The sequence below is a fragment of the Heteronotia binoei genome, chromosome 5 (genome assembly GCF_032191835.1).
Source record: "Heteronotia binoei isolate CCM8104 ecotype False Entrance Well chromosome 5, APGP_CSIRO_Hbin_v1, whole genome shotgun sequence".
NCBI lineage: Eukaryota > Metazoa > Chordata > Lepidosauria > Squamata > Gekkonidae > Heteronotia > Heteronotia binoei.
In genome coordinates this window covers 172843499-172867922 of record NC_083227.1, presented here as the reverse complement: position 1 = coordinate 172867922, position 24424 = coordinate 172843499, and the positions used below count along the sequence as shown (strand labels likewise).

Here is a 24424-nt window from a genome sequence, read left to right as displayed (position 1 = left end):
GAGAGTTGGTGGAAGAGTTAACAGAATGCCAAGAGGCTCGTTGACATGGACATAGAAATTGTGGAGAGGCAACTGGCTGCACTTGATGAGTACAAATCCCCTGGGTCGGAATGCATGCACCTGAGAGTGCTCAAAGAACTTTCTAAAGAACTAGCGGAACCTTTGTCCATCATTTTTAAGACCTCCTGGTATAGGGATGTCCCACAAGATTGGAAGAGAGCAAGAACATAAGAACATAAGAACATAAGAGAAGCCATGTTGGATCAGGCCAACGGCCCATCAAGTCCAACACTCTGTGTCACACAGTGGCAAAAAATGTTATATACACACATACACTGTGGCTAATAGCCACTGATGGACCTCTGCTCCATATTTTTATCTAAACCCCTCTTGAAGGTGGCTATACTTGTGGCCGCCACCACCTCCTGTGGCAGTGAATTCCACATGTTAATCACCCTTTGGGTGAAGAAGTACTTCCTTTTATCCGTTTTAACCTGGCTGCTCAGCAATTTCATCGAATGCCCACGAGTTCTTGTATTGTGAGAAAGGGAGAAAAGTACTTCTTTCTCTACTTTCTCCATTCCATGCATTATCTTGTAAACCTCTATCATGTCACCCCGCAGTCGACGTTTCTCCAAGCTAAAGAGTCACAAGCATTTCAACCTTTCTTCATAGGGAAAGTGCTCCAGCCCTTTAATCATTCTAGTTGCCCTTCTCTGCACCTTCTCTAAAGCTATAATATCCTTTTTGAGGTGCGGCGACCAGAACTGCACACAGTACTCCAAATGAGACCGCACCATCGATTTATACAGGGGCATTATGATACTGGCTGATTTGTTTTCAATTCCCTTCCTAATAATTCCCAGCATGGCATTGGCCTTTTTTATTGCAAACGCACACTGTCTTGACACTTTCAGTGAGTTATCTATCATGACCCCAAGATCTCTCTCTTGATCAGTCTCTGCCAGTTCACACCCCATCAACTTGTATTTGTAGCTGGGATTCTTAGCCCCAATGTGCATTACTTTGCACTTGGCCACATTGAACCGCATCTGCCACGTTGACGCCCACTCACCCAGCCTCAACAGATCCCTTTGGAGTTCCTCACAATCCTCTCTGGTTCTCACCACCCTGAACAATTTAGTGTCATCCGCAAACTTGGCCACTTCACTGCTCACTCCCAACTCTAAATCATTTATGAACAAGTTAAAGAGCATGGGACCCAGTACCGAGCCCTGTGGCACCCCACTGCTTACCGTCCTCCACTGCGAAGACTGCCCATTTATACTCACTCTCTGCTTCCTATTACTCAGCCAGTTTTTGATCCACAAGAGGACCTGTCCTTTTACTCCATGATTCTCAAGCTTTCTAAGGAGCCTTTGATGAGGAACTTTATCAAAAGCTTTCTGGAAGTCAAGGTAAACAACATCTATCGGGTCTCCTTTGTCCACATGTTTGTTCACCCCCTCAAAGAAATGCAACAGGTTAGTGAGGCAAGATCTTCCCTTGCAGAACCCATGCTGAGTCTTCCTCAATAACCCGTGTTCATCAATGTGCCTACTCATTCTGTCCTTGATAATGGTTTCTACCAACTTTCCCGGTATTGAAGTCAGACTGACTGGCCTGTAATTTCCCGGATCTCCTCTGGAACCTTTTTTAAAGATGGGGGTGACATTTGCTACCTTCCAGTCCTCAGGAACGGAGGCAGATTTCAATGAAAGATTACAGATTTTTGTTAGAAGATCCACAAGTTCAACTTTGAGTTATTTCAGAACTCTCGGATGTATGCCATCCGGACCCGGTGACTTATTAGTTTTTAATTTGTCTATCAGTTGTAGGACCTCCTCATTTGTCACCTCAATCTGACTCAGGTCTTTCAACACCCCTTCCAAAATTAGTGGTTCTGGGGCGGGCAAAAAGTTCTCGTCTTCTACAGTGAAGACGGAGGCAAAAAATTCATTTAGCTTCTCAGCCATTTCCCTATCCTCCTTCAGTAATCCTTTTACCCCATGGTCATCCAAGGGCCCCACTGCCTCCCTGGCTGGTTTCCTACTTCTAATATATTTGAAGAAAGTTTTATTGTTGGTCTTTATGTTTTTTGCAATATGCTCCTCATAGTCCCTTTTTGCCTGCCTGATCACAGTCTTGCATTTGATTTGCCACAGCCTGTGTTCCCTTTTACTAATCTCACTTGGACTGGTTTTCCACCGCTTAAAGGAGTCCTTCTTACCTTTTACAGCTTCCATTACTTTGTTTGTTAACCACGCAGGCCTTTTCTTATGCCTGTTTGTGCCTTTCCTAACTTGTGGTATGTATTTTATCTGAGCTTCTAGGATTATAGTTTTAAATAGCGTCCAAGCTTCCCCAAGGGTTTTGACCGTATGTACCTTTCTTTTCAGTTTCTTCCTCACATGCCTCCTCATCTCAGTGTATTTACCCCTTTTAAAGTTAAACGTGGTTGTGGTGGTCTTTTTGGACAACTCCCTATTTATACAAACGGTGAAATCAATAACATTATGGTCACTGCTCCCAAGCGGCGCAATCACTTTTACATCTCTCACCAAGTCTTGGGCATTACTTAGGACCAAATCCAGGATCGCCCCACCCCTGGTAGGTTCTGAGACCATCTGCTCCATAGCACAGTCATTGAGAGCATCAAGAAACTCAATCTCTTTCTCTCGACCAGAACACATATTGACCCAATCAATCTGTGGGTAGTTAAAATCACCTATTACAACACAGTTTTTACGTTTAGCCGCTATCTTTAAGCCTTCCATCATATTATAATCGTCCTCTCTCTTTTGATTTGGTGGGCGATATGTTATCCCATTTTTTTAAAAGGAAGAGGGATGAACCGGGAAACTACAGGCCAATTAGTCTGACTTCTGTTGCTGGAAAGATAGTTAAGCAGACTTTAAAGGGGTCAATCTGTGAGCATCTGAAGGATAACTTGGTGATTTGAGGAAGTCAGCATAGATTTGTCTCCAACAGGTTTCCTTCTTTATAGACCAACCTGGTTTCCTTCTTTAATTGAGTGACAAGCTTACTTGATTGTGGGAATGCTGTTGATGTGGTTTACCTGGATTTCAGTAAAGTTTTTGATAAGGTTCCCCATGACATTCTGATGGGCAAACTGGAAGACTGTGGACTGGACTATAGGACAGTTCAGTAGATAGGAAAATGGTTAGAGGACCGTACTCAAAGAGTGGTTATCAATGGAGTTTCTTCAGATTGGAGAGAGATGTCCAGTGGGGTGCCGCTGTCAGACTCTGTTCATTGATACTCTTCTTGAATACTGACCACTAACCATACTGATTAATAAAGATATATGCTTACTAACTCATATTAGTATAGTAGTAGAAGGGGGGCCAAGTAGAGGCTAGCCCAAGAATAGCTTCCCAGGAATATCAAAGGTTGTTAGCTAGTCTTTGAAGTAGAGAGTGCCTGGCCGATTCTCACCTCCCCCCTAGAGGCAGCAAGGACATTGCTGCCGGGAAATGTAACCACCAACTGGAGGAGATAAGGGGGAGCCGTGTGAAATGTCTCACATGCAAAGACAGCCTTTGTTTTGGGAATTGGGGGTAGATGTGAATGCTTTGATGTATAATGTTAAATACCAATGACTCGAATTGCTAGCCATCAGTTCCAATGTCTTTCCTGCTGAAGTAACTTTGGAGAATACAATAAATGCAACTTTGTTTCAAATAACTAAGTCTGCTCATTTTGGGAACTCCAATGAACCTTCGCTGACAGCCGCAGGGCTCAGCTTTAGGCCTGGTTCTTTTCAACATTTTTATCAATGATCTGGATGAAGGGGTGGAAGGACTGCTCATAAAATTTGCTGAAGATACCAAATTGAAAGGAGTAGCAAACACACAGGAGGATAGATTTAAAATTCAACAAGATCTGAATGAGGTGGCTCAGTGGTAGAGCATCTGCTTGGGAAGCAGAAGGTCCCAGGTTCGATCCCCGACATCTCCAAAAAAGGGTCCAGGCAAATAGGTGTGAAAAACCTCCGCTTGAGACCCTGGAGAGCCGCTGCCAGTCTGAGAAGACAATACTGGCTTGGATGGACCCAAGAGGGTCTGATTCAGTAGAAGGCAGCTTCATATGAATAATCTGGAGAAGTGGGTGGTTGCAAGTTCCTCATCAAAGGCTCCTTAGAAAGCTTGAGAGTCATGGAGTAAAAGGACAGGATCAAAAACTGATCCTCTTGTGGATCAAAAACTGGCTGAGTAATAGGAAGCAGAGAGTGAGTATAAATGGACAGTCTTCGCAGTGGAGGACGGTAAGCAGTGGGGTGCCACAGGGCTCGGTACTGGGTCCCATGCTCTTTAACTTGTTCATAAATGATTTAGAGTTGGGAGTGAGCACTGAAGTGGCCAAGTTTGCGGATGACACTAAATTGTTCAGGGTGGTGAGAACCAGAGAGGATTGTGAGGAACTCCAAAGGGATCTGTTGAGGTTGGGTGAGTGGGCGTCAACGTGGCAGATGCGGTTCAATGTGGCCAAGTGCAAAGTAATGCACATTGGGGCCAAAAATCCCAGCTACAAATACAAGTTGATGGGGTGTGAACTGGCAGAAACTGACCAAGAGAGAGATCTTGGGGTCGCGGTAGATAACTCACTGAAAATGTCAAGACAGTGTGCGTTTGCAATAAAAAAGGCCAACGCCATGCTGGGAATTATTAGGAAGGGAATTGAAAACAAATCAGCCAGTATCATAATGCCCCTGTATAAATCGATGGTGCGGTCTCATTTGAAGTACTGTGTGCAGTTCTGGTCGCCGCACCTCAAAAAGGATATTATAGCATTGGAGAAAGTCCAGAGAAGGGCAACTAGAATGATTAAAGGGCTGGAGCACTTTCCCTATGAAGAAAGGTTGAAGCGCTTGGGACTCTTTAGTTTGGAGAAACGTCGACTGAGGGGTGACATGATAGAGGTTTACAAGATAATGCATAGGATGGAGAAAGTAGAGAAAGAAGTACTTTTCTCCCTTTCTCACAATACAAGAACTCGTGGGCATTCGATAAAATTGCTGAGCAGACAGGTTAAAACGGATAAAAGGAAGTACTTTTTCACCCAAAGGGTGATTAACATGTGGAATTCACTGCCCCAGGAGGTGGTGGCGGCCACAAGTATAGCCACCTTCAAGAGGGGTTTAGATAAAAATATGGAGCACAGGTCCATCAGTGGCTATTAGCCACAGTGTGTGTGTATATATAATTTTTTTTGCCACTGTGTGACACAGAGTGTTGGACTGGATGGGCCGTTGGCCTGATCCAACATGGCTTCTCTTATGTTCTTATGCAAACAAGGTGCAATTCAACAAAGATAAGTCTTACATCTGGGCCATAAAAATGTGAAGCACAAATACGGGATGTGGGATGCACTTTTGGGAAGTAGTGTGTGCAAAAGAGATCTTGGGTTGTATCAAAAGGGCTACACCATCAAAATCACAGGTCATAGCTCTGCTGTATACTGCCTTGGTCGGGCCACACCTGGAATACTGCATCCAGTTCTGGAGGCCTCACTTCAAAAAATATGTGGACAAAATCAAGTGAGTGCAGAAGAGAACAACAAGGATGATCAAGGGCCTGAAGGAAGAACCCTATGAGGAAAGGCTAAGGACCTTGGGAATGTTCAATCTGGAAAAGAGAAGATTGCTCTCTTTAAATATTTGAAAGGCTGTCATTTAAAGGAGGGCAAGGAGCTGTTCCATTTGGCAGCCGAGGATAGGACCCGAAGCAATGGGCTCAAATCACAAGCAGAAAAGTACCAGCTGGATATTAGGAAAAAAAATTTCACAGTCAGATTAGTTCAGAGGACTAGAAAGGTGGTGAGCTCCCCTTCATTCGCAGTCTTCAAAACACAGCAGGATGATTATTTGTCAGAGATGCTTTAGGTTGATCCTGCATGGAGCAGGGGTTGGACTAGATGGTCTGTATGCCTCCTTCCAACTCTACGATTCTATCAGATCCATTCCAATCTAGCTTCTGTCCCGGCCATGGGATGGAGATGGTGTTGGTCACAGACAGCTGGATCAAGGTGGCCTAGTGCTGCTATTACTGTTAGATCTGATGACAGTGTTCAACACAGTCGATTACTGATGTACTTTGCTACTTGATACTACTTCATTCAACAAAGTTCTGTATAACTTGGAATTTTTAAATAAAGTTATATGATAAAAAAACACAGTTGATTACGATCTCATAACCCACTGCCTCACTGACGTAGGAGTTCGGAGGTTGGCCCTTTAATGGCTTACCTCCTTTCTCCATGGTCAGGGGCAAAGGATGGCACAAGGTGAGAGAGTGTCCTCTAGATATCCCCTAATATGTAGGGTCCTTCAGGGGGCACTCCTCTTCTTGATGTTGTTTAACATCTGTATGCACTCCCTTGCCCAGCTGGTGTGGAACTTTGGGCTTGGATGTCATCAATATGCTGACAACACCCAGCTATGTCTGCTATTGGATGGTCACCCAGTCTACACCCCACAAAATTTGGCTGTGGGTTTAGAGGTTATGGCTGGATGACTGAAGGAGAGCAGGTTGAAACTTAATCCAGTTAAGACAGAGGTTCTGTGGCTGGTGGCGGGGGGTGGTCTTGGATCAGGGCATACATTACCAAGTTTTGGCAGGGTGCCATTAAACACTGACACAACCCATTTAAGAGTTTCGGTATGATCTTGGATGCCTCCTTCAGTATGGAGGCCAAAGTCACTCATATTGCCAAAATGGCATTTTTTCATCTGTGCCAGGCATGGCAATTGGCCCCTTTCCTAAAGATTTCCAACCCTAAAGATGTCCTCAAAAAGGGCCAGGGCCTTCTTAGTCCTGGCCCTAACCTGGTGGAACTCTCTGTCAAATTATACCAGGTTCCTATGGGATCTTATGCAATTCTGCAAGGCCTGTAAGGCAGACATGTTCAGCCAGGCCTTTGATCGAGGACAGTGATGGTTTCATACTAAACTGGCACCCTGTCTGCTTCGAGCTTGCCACCCTCTTCCCCTGTGCCCGCAAAGTTGGCAATCTGCAATTTAGATAAAATTATTGCTCACCATCTGTTCTTAAACGTTTACATGTTCTGAAATGTATTTTAATTATGTTTTATTGTAATGTTTTAATAATATTGTAAATTGCCCAGAGCCCTGCAAAAGCAGGGACTGGGCAATCCATAAATTTAATAAATAATAAATACAAATTTATCAAATTTTCAGACCAATTCTAGCTGTTCTGCACTGCTTGTTTGTTAATGAGTGTCAGGTCTCTGAACTACCTTCAATAATGATGACTCACCGATAAATGACAGGAGAACATATAAAAAGTTGACAGAAAAATTGAAAGACAATGGCACAAGGTATAGATGGATAATCCCCGAGGGTGTGAGCTTTGAACTTCAGGGGAAGAGAGTCACGATCACAAATGCCCGAGAACTGAGGAGATTTTTTGAAGAAAATAAAGAATTTGCACCATGATGGATTACAAACTATTGTCTTGGAATGTTAATGGACTAAATTCACCACAAAAAAGAAGGGCAACTTTTCATTGGATTAAAAAGCAAAATTGTAATATAATTTGTTTGCAAGAAGTCCACATTAAACAAAAGGATTATAAATTTTTATGGAACAAACAATTGGGAAGGGAATTTTTTTCGTTAGCTGACCAGAAAAAAAGGGGAGTAGTTTTTTATATTAAACAAGACCTGGAGCCAAAATTGGTATTTAAAGATAAGGATGGAAGATTTGTAGCAGTGGAAATAACATCAAATGGGAAAAAAACGCTGTTATTGGGACTATATGCACCTAATGGTGCAAAAGATGTTTTTTTTAAAGACATTACACAACAACTAGATGAGTTGACCTACGATCAAATACTCTTAATGGGAGATTTTAATGGAACAGTTGAGAACTCATTGGATAGATCCGGAGGGAAAAAAAATAGTGGAAAAGAAGGAAAATTGCCAAAGTCTTTTTTTGAATTAGTAAAACAGGAAAATTTGGAGGACATATGGAGAAAGTTTAACCCTGAAGTGCGGGACTATACTTTTTTTTCTGCAAGACATAAGACATTTTCTAGAATTGACGTGCTATGGGGAACCAGAGATTTAGGCCTCATAACAAGAAAGATAGAGATTTTGCCTAAAATTGGCACTGACCATAACCCAATAATGTGGATTACAAAACTGTCCAAAAGATTGAGAAGATGGAGATTGAATGAAGACTTGCTACAGAACAAAGAAACAGTGACTTTCCTAGGAAAAGAAACTAAAGAATTTTTCCAAGTGAATGATAAAGAAGATATCGATTTTCAGACGGTCTGGGATGCTTATAAAGCAGTAATGAGAGGGTTGCTGATTACTTTGAACAATAAAGATAAAAGGGAAAAAGAAAAACAACTACTGGATATTCAAAATGAAATAAAGAAAAAAGAAAGAGAGCTGAGGAAAAGACCAGGGAAAAAGAAAATTCTAAGGGAAATTTCAATATTGCAAACTCAACTAAGACATTTATTAAACAAAGAAGTAGAATGGAATTTGAAAAGGCTCCAGCAAAAATCGTTTGAAGGAGCAAATAAGACGGGGAAATACTTGGCGTGGCAGCTGAAAAAAAAGAGGGAAAATAAAATAATTAATAGAATTGTGATAGATGAAAGAGACGTAGTTACTCAAGAGGGAATAAAAAGAGAATTTTTTAAGTATTATGCCAAGCTGTTTAAAGGTGCTGAAGTAAAGAGAAAAAAGATAGATGAATATCTACAGAAAATAAAAATTGAGCCATTAATTGAGAATATGAGAAAAATTTTGAATGACCCAATTGAAAAAATAGAAATTGAGGCAGCAATCAACGTGATGAAAAATGATAAAGCTCCCGGGCCAGACGGTTATACAGCCAAGTATTTTAAAATGTTTAAAGATGAATTAATACCAAAATTACAGAAGCTGATGAATGCAATAAGAGTCAAAGGGAAGGTACCAAATACATGGAAAGAAGCTGTTATTTCTTTGATACCTAAAGAAGAAAGAGATGTTACAAATGTGAAAAATTACAGACCAATTTCACTTTTGAACAATGATTATAAAATATTTACAAGAATTCTGGCAGAACGTCTTAAGCAATATTTGATAAATTTTATAAAAGAGGACCAAGCCGGTTTTCTTCCCAAAAGACAAATAAGAGACAATATTAGAACTGTTGTAAATATTGTAGAATATTATGAAAGACATCCAGAAAAGGAAGTAGCGCTATTCTTTGCGGATGCAGAAAAAGCATTTGACAATTTAAATTGGGACTTTATGTTTGCAGTGATGGAAAAAATGGAGCTTGGAGAAAGTTTTATAAGAATGATAAAGGCAATATATTCTGAACAAAGTGCAAGGCTGTGCATCAACGCAGATCTTACAGATGAAATGAAAATTAGTAAAGGTACCAGACAAGGCTGCCCGCTTTCGCCATTGCTGTTTATAATGACTCTTGAAATTTTACTAATGCAGATTCAAGAAGAAAAAGATTTAGAAGGACTACAAATAAAAGGATTTACCTATAAATACAGAGCATTTGCAGATGATATAATGTTTATAAATGAAGATCCTTTACAAGTTACACCTTTGTTGTTAATGAGAATACAAGAGTTTGGGGAGTTGGCGGGACTTTATATAAACAAAGAAAAATCAAAAATCTTATGTAAGAATATGCAGAAAAATAGACAACAAGAACTACAAAGACTAACGGGTTGTGAAGTTACCTCTAAGGTAAAATACCTAGGGGTAGAGATAACAATGAAAAATATTGATTTGTTTAAGAACAATTATGAAAAGCTATGGCGTAAAATAGAAGAAGATATGCTAAAGTGGAACAAGCTCAATTTGTCACTGTTGGGTAGAATAGCTGCAGTAAAAATGAATATTTTACCAAGGATTATGTATCTGTTTCAAACCATCCCCATTGTGAAAGATGCTAAGCAATTTGATAAATGGCGAAGAAAAATTTCGGAATTCGTGTGGGCCGGGAGGAAACCTAGAATTAAAATGAAAGTCCTGATAGATGCGAAAGAGAGAGGTGGATTCCAATTACCAGATTTGAAACTGTATCATGAAGCAATTTGTTTAGTATGGTTAAAAGAATGGATAACGTTATTAAATAAAAAACTTCTAATGTTAGAAGGCCATGGAAAAAAATTCGGCTGGCATGCATATTTGTACTATGGAAAAAAGAAGATGGACGGTCTTTTCTCTCACCATTATATAAGGAGTAGCTTATTAAATGTGTGGATAAAGTACAAGAAATATGGTGATGAGAGGAGACCTTTATGGATAGTGCCGGCTGAAGTGATAAAGTTAACGGCCAAAACAGTCAAGGAAAAACAACTATCATACAACCAGTTACTAAAAATACAAAGCGGGAAAATAGAATTGAAAACTGCAGAAGAACTAAACTATAAATATGATTGGTTTCAAATGCAACAAATAAAAAGTTTGATGGAGAATGATATCAAAGCTGAAGGAATAAGGAAAGAACAAACAGAAATGGAAAGAGTTCTGCTTGGAGATAATGAGAAATTAATTTCAAAAGTGTACAAATTACTTTTACAATGGGCTACAGAAGATGAAGTAGTGAAATCTCAAATGATAAAATGGGCAATTAATGTAAATAAAGAAATAAAGATGGAATCTTGGGAATATCTGTGGAAAAATTCCATGAAACTCGCAACATGTCATAGTATTAAAGAGAACTGTTTTAAGATGATGTATAGATGGTATATGACTCCAAAAAAATTAGCAAAGATGAACAATAAGATGCCAGATAGGTGCTGGAAATGTAAAAAGCATGAAGGTTCTTTCTACCATATGTGGTGGACTTGTGAAAGAGCTAAAATGTTTTGGCAAATGATTCAACAAGAGATATCTAAGATCCTGGGATATGAATTCAATAAAGAGGCAGAGACTTTTCTGCTGGGATTACAAATGGAAAAATTTCCAAAAGAAGATAGAACATTAATATGGTACTTGCTCTCAGCTGCTAGGACATTGTATGCGCAGTTGTGGAAGCAAGAAAAAATACCAGAAAAATGGGACTGGATTATGAAAGTTATGTCATGGAGTGAAATGGACAAATTAACAAGAAAATTAAGAGACTGTGATTTAGAACTTTTTAACCAAGAGTGGAAGAAATTCAGAAGATATGTAGAGAAAGAGTGGAAAATAAAAGGACATTGGACAATTTTTGAGGATTAAGATTTTTAAGATAACAATATAACTCTTGAAGGGGGTTCTTCTTCCCTATGTTTCTTTTTTGTTTCGTTTTTTTTTTCTTGATAGTTAAGGGTACCTTTAATATCTGTTTTTTTAAAGAAAATAACACTGGCGGGGGTCAAGTAATTGGGGGAGGGGTGGGAGAAAGTAAGATGTGGGGTAGAATGATGGTCTTTTTCTTAATATATATTAAGCTTTTTATAAGTTGTAGTTATAGTTCTACTACCATATGTTACTAATAAAATTGTTTATTCACAAAAATAATGATGACTCACCATGGGGGCAGAATAAGCATTTATTGTAGGATAGAACTAGTGACCCGGGTTAACACCAGTATCAGAACTGAGATACAACTGCAGGTATGAGATATACATGTTCATTGTAACTGTCACAAGCATGCCTTTTGTGCTGGGAGCGAGATTAATTCAAAAACAAAGCAAACGCAGGATGCTACAAATTGTTTCTCACACTACAAAGCAACATGTGAAATCACCATGAGATAACGCACAGGAGTAACCTTGAAGGCCAGACTGAGAAGAAATGAGCTGGCCTCTCTCATGGGATGCAAACTTTGTTTTCTCTAGACAAAGCAAGCATTTACACATAGTAAAAAACAATGGCAAGTGCTCTGACAATGTGACTACTACAATCATGTTTTCCTCATTAACTCAGATCTTATTATTAACAGAAATATATAATAACAGAAATGGTAGTACCGTTGGTTTCTGCAAAAAAATGTAATAGAGAAAGCAAGCTAGGGAACATAAAGTGGGTGAAGGAAGCAATATACAGCTCATGTTATATCTGTTTAGTGCTGGATTAACATCTGATTGACTTCTGGATTTCATATTTTCAAAGGAAGAACTGTCATAATTCTTGATTCTAATACTCTTTGGTGCAAATTGAGCTGGGTTTCATTCGTTGGGGTCTGTTTGCACTTAGTCCAGCCTAACTGAAGCTAATTCACAGAGCTGTCCTAAACAGAGATACATCCTTTTAAGCTCAATGGATTTAGGAGGATACCACTCTACTTGTGCACAACACCTCCTCACCTCCATTTTAAGACTCTTCAGATGACACTGTTGAGCTTTTCATTCAAGTCCTAACAACATTTTTCTCCCACTCACTCAGCTTTCGGAGGATTGTTTTTATCTAAAGAAAAGCTCCAATTAACTTGAAAAGCTTACTCATTAGTTTCTAATGTTTTAGTTGGTTTTCAGAAAGGTATTTATGTACTTCTTGGTCATTTTCTTTAACGGATCAGGTTACGTTCAATGTTCTTCTCCTTTGAAGAATTCGAAATTTAGCTGTTCTAGAAGGGGAGCCTACCATCGAAGGAATATCTGCCACCTAATATAGGACTTTCCAAAATGGAAGCCAATAGCTGACACTACTATTAGCATCTCTGGATACTGTACCTAAAATTAATCTCCAGCTTTGCTGATGTAAGGACTGCTACTTTTTCCTCTGCTTTTGAACTGTGTCAACACCACTACATTCCAACTAGTGACAATGGCAGTTCTGATTAACAGCTGGTTTTTACTTCATTAAGTCAGCATCGTGCTTCCCAGGCTCCCTCTGAAAACTGTTGCCATCTGCAGACAAAAAGCGTTCCTCATCTCTCTCACCACAACATCCATTCTTGTGGAGGGGGGGGGGGGAACTGTGAGGAATTTGAAAGCACTTTGTGATATTTTAATTGACCTGTTACTGCTTATAGGTTTTTTAAATTAATCAACATGGTTACTTGCAATTCTTTTCATTATATCTATAGTATTATATTTATTCTAAAGAAAGACAACCCTGAATGTAAGATGCCCCCCTTTTATACCCAAAAAGATTTTTATTATTGGACGTAACTGTAACTGTAAGATACGTGCCCAGGCCATGGCATCCTGGCCTCTCCTGGGTTCTTAGCAACCCCATCCCGAGAGACTCCCTCCCCCAGAAAAGAAGCAGTGGCCAGGGAAAGAGCAACCCCACCTGAAGGCCCACGCCCTCCTACCTACCAGGCTGGCTGTGGGCATTCTGGGGGCCTTGCGGAGGAGTGGAGGCAGGTGGCAAGGACAGCCCAGCTCAGTGGGTGGAGGTGAGGCAGCGACTGGTGGATTGGACAAGACAGAGAGGAGTCGATGGAGGCCACGCCGCTGCCAACGGAGCACAACGGGCCGACCACACCCCATAGAGAGACTCACCTAGAGGCTCTGAGCTGGGGGGTGGGACACAGGAGGGAGGAGGGAACCATGTACCAATGGAGCAGGGGGAAAGGGGACTGACAGTGGGGCACTTCGGGGTGGAAATGGCACTTTGGGGTGGAAATAGGCACAGAGGTTTGACACAATAAAAGGAAAAATGCTGCTGCCGGCTGGGGAGGAAGACGAGCGGAGTAAGGGCAGACAGAGAGCGAGAGGGGGTGCCTAGTGAACGTGCTTCGCGGAGCTGGTGACTGAGTGCTGTAACTGACCCCGCTCCACATTTCTGAAGCCTTAAGCGCACCCTGGCCTCCCTCCCTCAACATGGCAGAGGCTCTGCAGGGAGGGGACACCAACAGGGGGAGCCAAAATGACCTACTCTTTTGACGTCACACATGGAAAATAAAACCTGGTCTTGCATTTTAATAAACACTGTACATCACATTTCATCTGACTGCATAACAGTTACAACCAAAACATTATATTCATGGGACTTTATGAGAACAACAAAAAGCATTAGATGGCACTTTTAATGGCAAATGAAACTTGTTTTTTATTGGAACCATTTTCACTAACTTGTTTTTCATAGTAGCAAACTAGAAAAATTTGATCTGAGGTTGGGAAATACCAACTTCTGGAATCTGATAAGAATTTAAATAACTGCCAATTTTTTTAAAAAAAGGAAAGATAATACTTTTGAGTTTAAAAGTTACCTTGATGCCACCCCATGACTGATTAGACAAAAACTCCACTGGACTCATGACTCCTGGCTGAGCTGGATATCGTAGAAGGAAATCAAGTTCCATGTTGTTAATTTCTTTAGTTATTAGAAGTATCTGCAATGACAAACCGAGATGCTGCTGCAGGAGGCTGTGATAATTGTCTCAGTACTGGAGAACAGGTAATGGGTTACTAGTGTCTCAAGAGCAAGCAAACTCCTCTAGAGCAGGGGTGGCCAATGGTAGCTCTCCAGATGTTTTTTGCCTAGAACTCCCATCAGCCCCAGCCATTGGCCATGCTGGCAGGGGCTGATGGAAGTTGTAGACAAAAAACATCTGGAAAGCTACCGTTCACCACCCCTGCTCTAGAGAATTATGAGCAGAGGTGAGACAGGGCTAGAATGCACAGAAAAAGCACACCTTTTGAAATGGTCTACTTGAAGAGTAAAGCTGTATAAAGCTGCCCTTTTTCACAGCAAGAAATGCCAAATGGTCCATGGTCATAATTACTACATAACTGGAAAAGGAATTTTAGCAAAAAATTGTTGTGTATTTTTATATAATATCAAAGTTATTCTCATAAACACTACTCACAATATGACATGATAATGAACATCTTGATCCGAAACAAACCCCTACGCAGAGAGAATGAACATCTCACAAAGACCACTTAAGCATTCAAATAGAGACCAATCAAACATTCAGGAAAAAAGTCTCTTCACAAGTGTCCAAAATGCAAATTCATGAAGTGTCCCACGTGATCCAGCCACAGCACTCTGGCAACATTGCTGCTAGCTGGATAAGTCGTTTCACAGAATCTAGCTTCCTCATATGTAGTTTCACCATTTCACAGTCTCCTGCCATGTCCCTGTCTGTCAAGTCTGTATGTAACTCTGGCTCAGTCAGAGAGCATTCTGGGTAGACCCAAAGTATATTCAATTGCTGCTAGCTTGTACCTTCCCTACCCCTCCCTTCCTGTAGTGAGTGTCCTTGCTTTGAAATGGAAAGATGTGAAAGTCTTATCTGTGCCTTCTCAGGCCTGGCACTCCAAAGGGAGTCAGGAGCCTGCTACGATCAAGGCCACGCAAGCCTGAGAATGAATTGGTAACATCAATGTGTGAATGCGCCCTGCATAATCCTCCCCCCTTAGGAATCCCTTTGAAGTGTCCCATATATGCAATGCATTTACAGGTTATTCTTTAGTCTTTCAATGCTGGCCTAGCCTCAAGTAACAGTATCAATAAAGTAGTTTCTTTGTATCAACAACAACTCGTTATTGAATCTGCCGACTTGACACTGTCTTGGGCTCCAGTTAGGTGGGACAGCCTCCTAATCTTCCTCCCATGTTACTAGGAACCCACCTAGGGGCTTGCCAGGAATCTTTGGGATTCCCTTGGAGAGCTGGCAACTGGCCATTTTGCCTCTTTCTTTCCCACCCTAGGGATTCCCGATGCATAGAGATACGAACAGTAACCCCCATGCCAAGGTATACCTACAGTGTGTGTGTATGGGATATATTCCCATTATACAACTTCACCCCAGGAGATTGTTCTATACAGTACCATTATAAAGGGGCTATGGTACGTGAGAGATTGGGAAAATTTCTCGTTCTCCAGAATGAAACTGATTGTGCTGTTTTAAAGGTTAACGGTTTTGCATTTGTGGCTGCAGGTTATATTCCAATTTACACCCTCACAGGGTTTAATGGAACTCAGATGGCTGATGAGTGGCAATCCCAGAACATCACGTTAATAACACCTTCTGGCATACAATTTATTGTATCAGGGGAGTGTCAACTGGAGAAATGGGTGGTGGAAACGGATCAGATTGGAGAATGGGGACCCCTTGAATGGATAGTGCAATTGGATGAAAGTGAATGTGATTAGGGTTTGTAGAGTCTTTCGGGATCAAGTGCCGTGTTCTACTGGAGAAAGTTTTCCTTCCAGACGTTTCGTTCTCAGCTGCGGAGAACATCCTCAGTGGCGTTGCAGCCGGAGCAGGCGCTCAGACCTTCTTGGCTGCTGTGCATTGAGTGCGGCCAGGGCTGCTGGAGAGCTGCTATTTCTAGGCTGGAGGGGGTGTGATGAAAGGGCAATTGGTTTGTGGATGTGCCCATTGTTTGGTGGGGCTTCCTGGAAGGGTAGTGATAAGGAAACTGGCTGTTGAATGTGACCATTGTTCTGTGTTAATTGCTGGGAGGGTTGGAAGGGGTGTGAAGAAAAGGAAGATGGTTGTTGACTGTGCTGATTGTTCTGTGGAATTTGCTGGTTGTTCTGAGACTTTCTGCAATTTACAGTCTGTAGGGTGTTTTGCAGAGCTGGGTACCAAGATTGGTGGATGAAAATGCCTTCTTCCTTTCTGTTAAAATTGTGCTGGTGTTTGTAAATCTCAATAGCTTCTCTGTTCAGGCGGGTATGATAATGTGAGACCGTAGAAAGGACTTCAGTTCTTTCAAAGTGGATGACGTGGTCTCCTTCTTGAAGTGCATGTTCAGCTACAGCTGATTTTTCTGGCTGAAACAAGCGACAGTGTCTCTTGTGTTCGGTGAGACGGGTGTTGATACTGCGTTGGGTAGTGCCAATGTAGACTGCACCACAGGAACAGGGTATTTTGTAGACTTCAGGGGTTGAAAGTGGATCTCTCATATCTTTGGCCGAGCGCAGCATGTGGCGGATCTGTTGTGTGGGCTTGAAGACTGTGTCAACATTATGGCGTTTGAGAATTTTGCCAATGCGGTTGGTGACAGATATTATGTAGGGCAGGAAGGCTGTACCCACATTTGTGTGGGGCTCGGGATTTGATGTGGATGGTCTCCTGGGATGGAGGGCTCTTCTAATTTCTTGTTGGGAGTATCCATTGGCCTGCAGTGACTGTTTGAGGTGGTGTAGTTCCTGTTGGAGTTGGCTTGGTTCACAGATGCGTGATGCACGGTGAATGAGGGTTTTAACAACTGTACGTTTTTGGTGAGGATGATGATTGGAATTCTTATTTAGATAGTGATCGGTGTGTGTGGGTTTCCTGAATACAGTGTGGCCGAGTTTTCCGTCATCTTTCCTGGTAATGAGAACGTCAAGAAAGGCAAGTTGACCATTGTTTTCTTTCTCCACGGTGAACTGGATACGAGCATGGACTGAATTCAGATGAAGGAGAAAGTTATTCAAAGCAGCCTCTCCATGACTCCAGATGGCAAAAACATCATCCACATATCGGAGCCAGCAACGTGGTTTTAGATACAGCACTAAGATCTGCCCTCCTAAAACCACGTTGCTGGCTCCGATATGTGGACGATGTTTTTGCCATCTGGAGTCATGGAGAGGCTGCTTTGAATAACTTTCTCCTTCATCTCAATTCAGTCCATCCTCGTATCCAGTTCACCATGGAGAAAGAAAACAATGGTCAACTTGCCTTTCTTAACGTTCTCATTACCAGGAAAGATGACGGAAAACTCGGCCACACTGTATTCAGGAAACCCACACACACCGATCACTATCTAAATAAGAATTCCAATCATCATCCTCACCAAAAACGTACAGTTGTTAAAACCCTCATTCACCGTGCATCACGCATCTGTGAACCAAGCCAACTCCAACAGGAACTACACCACCTCAAACAGTCACTGCAGGCCAATGGATACTCCCAACAAGAAATTAGAAGAGCCCTCCATCCCAGGAGACCATCCACACCAAATCCCGAGCCCCACACAAATGTGGGTACAGCCTTCCTGCCCTACATAAAATCTGTCACCAACCGCATTGGCAAAATTCTCAAACGCCATAATGTTGACACAGTCTTCAAGCCCACACAACAGATCCGCCACATGCTGCGCTCGGCCAAAGATATGAGAGATCCACTTTCAACCCCTGAAGTCTACAAAATACCTTGCTCCTGTGGTGCAGTCTACATTGGCACTACCCAACGCAGTATCAACACCCGTCTCACCGAACACAAGAGACACTGTCGCTTGTTTCAGCCAGAAAAATCAGCTGTAGCTGAACATGCACTTCAAGAAGGAGACCACGTCATCCACTTTGAAAGAACTGAAGTCCTTTCTACGGTCTCACATTATCATACCCGCCTGAACAGAGAAGCTATTGAGATTTACAAACACCAGCACAATTTTAACGGAAAGGAAGAAGGCATTTTCATCCACCAATCTTGGAACCCAGCTCTGCAAAACACCCTACAGACTGTAAATTGCAGAAAGTCTCAGAACAACCAGCAAATTCCACAGAACAATCAGCACAGTCAACAACCATCTTCCTTATCTTCAAACCCCTTCTAACCCTCCCAGCAATTAACACAGAACAATGGTCACATTCAACAGCCAGTTTCCTTATCACTACCCTTCCAGGAAGCCCCACCAAACAATGGGCACATCCACAAACCAATTGCCCTTTCATCACACCCCCTCCAGCCTAGAAATAGCAGCTCTCCAGCAGCCCTGGCCGCACTCAATGCACAGCAGCCAAGAAGGTCTGAGCGCCTGCTCCGGCTGCAACGCCACTGAGGATGTTCTCCGCAGCTGAGAACGAAACGTCTGGAAGGAAAACTTTCTCCAGTAGAACACGGCACTTGATCCCGAAAGACTCTACAAACCCTAATGATATTACCAGCCGTGAAAACCTGAACTCTTTGATAAAGTGAATGTGACTTGAAATAACGAGATACAATTTTCTGGTATCTGTGCCATCGTCAGTTCCAGTCGGTACCAGTTGAAGTTGATGTTTATCAACTGCATCAACCAGGAAAGATGCTTCATTTTGAAGTGTTGGCAAGGGAGAATGATTTATTGAAACCCAAAAAACATCCATTAATTGAGCCACTTGTGGTGAAATTGGATCATAAGGAGCAGGTGATGTTAACTCTAGTCCGATCATTGAAAAAAGTTAGACTGGACTTAACAGGTTTAAATGTCACAAGCTGTGCCTGCATGTGCTCCTTATGTCATTACTAGCCACGAAGGATGGAGGAGATGGCTAGACTTATGGTATACAGCTCAAGCAACAAAAAGCAGGAATGCTAGAAGTTTAGATACCGTGCTAGCTGCATCAGGGTTTGCTACGAGTTTCCTGGATTCGATGAGTATTGAGGTATTGGCAAATAAAACTGGGTATACAACTTCCAATATTCGGAAGATGGGGACCCCAATTGCTTCATCCTTAGTACAGCTGGGGGCTGGGCAAAAGATGGTTCCTTTTTGGCAGGAAACTGAACAAAAGGATGAAGAGGATTTAGTAGAGGGGATAGCAGCATTACAGGCTAGTAGTGCTTTGGCTTTGGCTTGTACTCCAGCCAAGTTAGGATCAAGTTTGGAAGATAGAAATGTAACAGCTTTATTTACTGCTTTTTTTTTCTTTGTCTTGTCCCCCCCCAAAACTCCCTCCCCTTTTTTGCTTCTGCATCCCTGCATCATTCCTTCCCCTTTATACTGAAACTTAATAAAAATTGAAAAAATTGAAACAAATCAAAAGACGCAAAAATGTTCCATCTCTCTCCCTGTTTAAACTCATGCCCTAACTGGATGGTATGTAGGGCAGACACCTTACTTAGTTTCAATTGGATAGATGATCATTCATACTCTCCAAAATGGTCACTCACTCTGGCTCAGGAGCAGAGCTGTTTCTCTCCTGCAAGCTTCAACCAACAACTGACTGAACTCAGCTTTCCCACCCAAAAAACACTAATATAAACTGCAGTTCCCGCTCAGAAACTGGCCCACTTTCCTGCAGCATTACGGGACAGGCCCCTGATGGACTTCCTGTTCTCGCTAGGGAACTGTCCTCACATTACTGGTTACACATAGGAGAGGAGGGGAGAATGAGGAGGAGACTAGGCCAAGGCCTACCTCATGTTTGACAGTTTCCCCTTATCCATCTCACAGGTAAGCACAAACAAAATGGTGTTTCTCCACATAGGGTTTAATGTATTTGGGGTGGTTATCTTAGCACCTTTTTAATAGTTTTCTTCTGTTGTACGGATGCTTTTATGCTTATTGTGTCCAATGGCTTGTTTTTAATGGCTTGTCAGTAACGACTCATTTTTATACTGTGTTCTTTTTCATTGTAAGCTGCCTTGAGCAAGTATCTGAAGATACAGCATAGAAATATTATAGAATATAATCATAATAGAGTTGGAAGGGACCTCTGGTGTCATCTAGTCCAACCAATGCAGGAAAATGCATAAATAAAAATTATAAATACTGAAATAAATAAAGAAAATGCTATCTAATAAAGTTCTCAGTGATTACAGGTTAGTTCTACAGTCATTCAAAAAGTGAGACTTTCCTGTGTATGATGAATTCAACAATGCAATGGGAAGAGTTTGGAGATGGCATAAGAGCAAGCAAGGGTTCTACTATGTGCTCAGTTACTTTACCTGGAAAGTGACCTGTGCTATGTAAATCAGTTTGTCACATTCAAACAGCCCTCGGGTTGTGTACTGGAACACAGAGAAGGTAATGCTGTCAATAAGGTTGGCTACTTGTTCTTTGAGGTTTTCATTCAAGGCAGCACTTTTGACAGCTTTCTGGAAGACAACACTGAATGCCTATGAGACAGAGAGAAAAGAGAGAGGAATGACTTTAAGACATTGCAATAGATCTCAACCTTACCCCCTCTCCCTCTTTCTTTCTTTCTTTCTTTCTTTCTTTCTTTCTTTCTTTCTTTCTTTCTTTCTTTCTTTCTTTCTTTCTTTCTTTCTTTCTTTCTTTCTTTCTTTCTTTCCTCACCATGCATAATAAATCTCACCAGCTCAGGATGTGTTGGTAACCTTGTAATAGAAATGTAAATGCCTTTCCCACAGGTTCTCACCAAAAGGGCTTATTGGTATGGGAAGAATGTATGAGAACAGGAGATGTTGCCATTCCATAGTGACCAAGAGATAGTTGCTTGTAGCCTTTGAACCCTCAATGCAATTTACATCCTGATGTTATTCTTTTGAAGTCATCTGTTTTTGAAGCTATTGGGGCTGAAAGAACTCCAGACAACGGCAAACTCCCTACATCCCCAGAGAGAGTACAAGGGGAACCCAGAGAAGAAAGTGCAGGGGTACTGACATCCCCGTGGCACATCCTTGATGCTTGGCGAGCCATGGGGAGGGGGTCCCTCTTGCACATCCAACAACTTCTCATCACCCCCAGAGTGTGGGCTCCCAGAACATCCACTATCCTAATGGATGAGGCATCAGCTCGGAGAGAAGCGATCCTGGCATGCCCGTCCAGATGAGGAAGAGTGACGGACGAAAGTGGCCAGGACGGCACAAGAGCCGGAGGTGGGAGTGGTCGAGACGAGACCTGAGAAGAAGGAGGAGTATGGGGATCCACACCCTCCATGCCCAGACGAGGAGGACGAAGAACCTGATTCTGATGACCGGGGACTTGTCCAAATGATGAGGAATGAGATGGCTGAAATGGCCAAATGTCTGAGAGATGAGATGCAAGCCAATGCTACGTTCATGGTGCAAGAAATGAGAAGGCAGCTGGAAAGGGCACTGCAGCTAGCAGACCCAAGAGGGGGACCAACACTACCTCCGGCGAGGCCGCCGACCTTACCCCAGCCACCGCTTCCCCTCGTCCCTCGAGATTATGGGAGAGGAAGAGAGCTGGATGCAACCTTCGATAGGGACCTTGAGGAAGTGGGATATTTCTCCATCCAAGCTAATAGCTACATGCATTACTGAGGAAACATCTTCCCTGATGAGTTCAGCAGAGTGAATTACCTGGGGTCGAAGCTAAAAGGGGCTGCCAAAAGATGGTACGTGAGTCTGTACGAGACCCAGAGCCCTGAGTTGGATATGGTGGCTGCTTTACTTCAAGCACTCCTGACTCAATATGAAGATCCACTCCAAGAAACCTGAGCCCTCACCACTCTACGAGATCTACAGCAGGGGTACAAGTCAGTGCGTGAGTACGCTGCCTAATTTTGAGCCAACACGGCCAAAATCTGGGGTTGGAACGAACTGATGAAGATAGTACAGTTCCAGAGGGGCCTGAACGTGAGTGTGCTGGATCGGGCACTGCAGCAAGCTTACTCCACCACACTGGTGGGGTGGGTGCAACTAGCTGGGGAGGTGGAAACCAACATGAAATGAGTGGCCCTACAATAGCAATAGCAGCAAGGGGGTAAGGGGGAACGTGAGTCTTGGTTGGGGGCAAAACCAGATGTGAAGAAGGCCAATCCTGCAGGGGGAGCAACTAAGCCGGTCACTCCCCGACATTGCTTTCAGTGTGGAAATCTCAACCACCTGGCCGCCAATTGCTCAGAGCAACCTTGAGGCCCCCCCTCACTCTGAAACCCGGCGCACCTAAGGTGAAGAAGAACGAGGGTCGTCCAAAAGAGTCGGTGAAAGGGAGCACCGCAGCAGTGACTTCGGTAGACAAGGAAACCATCATCATCGATGAGCTGAGTGAGATGTCTTGGGAAGATGAGCCAGCGGGAAACGGGGACAACATGCCCTGAAAGGTGCCGAGCAGCAGGTCGTGGAACTAACAGCACCACTAAGGGCGAGGATAACTGGAGCTTTATTTTTCGTCCCCTTGACATTATTAAACCCCAAACTAAAGAGATTCATTTATGCTCAAGTGCTAATCGATTCAGGGTGCACCAGAGACATAATCACGCCTAAACTGGTGGAAGCATTGGGCCTCCACAGAACCCCCTTACGGCACCCGATACAGTTTGAGCAAATGGATGGAACTATAATGAGAGGGGAACCATGTACTGAACAAACACAGGAAGTACCAGTGGGAATAGAAGATCACTGGGACACACTGTTATTCATGATAGCCCCCTCTTAATCATTTGACATTGTGCTAGGGGTAGAGTGGCTGGCAAAACATGAACCGGACATAAATTGGGTGGAACTTTTACCTTTTATGGAATATGGATACAATAACGGTGTTCATAGCTCCACCAAAACTTCTCCCTTTTGACATGTGTAGAGTCTACACGTGTCACTTTCTGGTAGTGAATGGGTATGAAGGGAAATCCTTCCCATTATTACCTGGAGGAGTGACCCCAGAACTACCTTCATCTTTTGAACATTGGTGGGGTAATCTGGGAAAAGTTTGGAAAATAATACAAGAGAACCTGGAAGTTGCTAAAGATACATACAAAAAGCGCTATGATAAGAGCCATACTCCAGTATGGGATTTTAAAGTAGGAGAGACAGTCTTTCTTTCCACAAAAAAACTTACCACTGATTCAACATTCTAAGAAACTGGCATACAGATTCCTAGGTCCATTCAAAATAAAGAGGGTGATCAATAAAGTGACAGTAGAATTGGAACTCCCAAAAATGTTTAGTAAAATACACCTTGTTTTTCATTGCAGTCTACTCCATTGAGATCCTGGAGCTACATCTTGGCACCCTCGACCGTCAGCTCCACAACCTATCCTGATTGGGGGTCAGAGTCACCATGAAGTCAAGCAGATTTTAGATGCAAAGTTAAAGCAAGGAGTGCTATATTTTTTGATTAGATGGAAACACTTCTCAGCCGCACACAATGAATGGGTCGAGAGCTTGAATGCGCAAGCAAAAGATTTAATAAACAAGTTTTACAAGATTAATCCCGCAAAGCCCAGAAGACGATCTTAGAGGGTGCAGTATGTCAAGCATGTTATTTCTGAACGTTGTATTACCTATATTTCACTCATCTAACCTTACCCTCTCTCCCCCTTTCTTTCTTTTCTTCTATTCTCACCATGCATAATAACTCTCACCAGCTCAGGAAGTGTCAGAAACCTTGTAATAGAAATGTAAAACCTCTCCCACAGGTTCTCACCAAAAGGGCTTGTCAGTATGGGAAGAATGTATGAGAACAGGAGATGTTGCCATTCCGTAGTGACCAAAGAGACAGTTGCTTGTAGCCTTTGAACCCTCAATGCAATTTATATCCTGATGTTATTCTTTTGAAGTTATCTGTAACCCCTGCCTTTGAAGTAACCTTTAAGATGCTATGCAAAGTAACAACCTGTATTACTTGAAAGGTTTCTGTCCTTGGAGCAAGTCATAGAGTTTCAAATAAAACGCGTCTTTGATTTAAACAAAAGCTTGATTATTTTGAAATATCGATGCTTGACAGAAAGCCATCAATTAGGCACAACGGCAAGAAAACAAAAGGTCAAAGAGATTTCAAAAAGTGCTTGCTAGATGCCTCTGTGTGTTAGGCAATTAGGTTTCAAAGTAACCAGTCTTTGAATTGAAACAAAGTAAGGTTTTATTTGATAATCCATATGCAATGAATGAAGAGATTGGGACTGATAC

The 24424-nt window shown here is 42.3% G+C and overlaps 1 protein-coding gene across 1 annotated transcript in view; it reads right to left on the bottom strand.

Moving 5' to 3' along the window:
* The window catches only part of DNAH9 (dynein axonemal heavy chain 9), a 636923-nt gene that overhangs the window by 160244 nt on the left and 452255 nt on the right, over window positions 1-24424 (bottom strand). Inside the window, exons 59-60 of the mRNA XM_060238867.1 lie at window positions 20537-20707; window positions 14156-14278 (exon numbers count right to left, since the gene is read on the bottom strand). Of these exons, the coding sequence (XP_060094850.1) occupies window positions 14156-14278; window positions 20537-20707 (294 nt within the window). The remainder of the gene's footprint in view (window positions 1-14155; window positions 14279-20536; window positions 20708-24424) is intronic.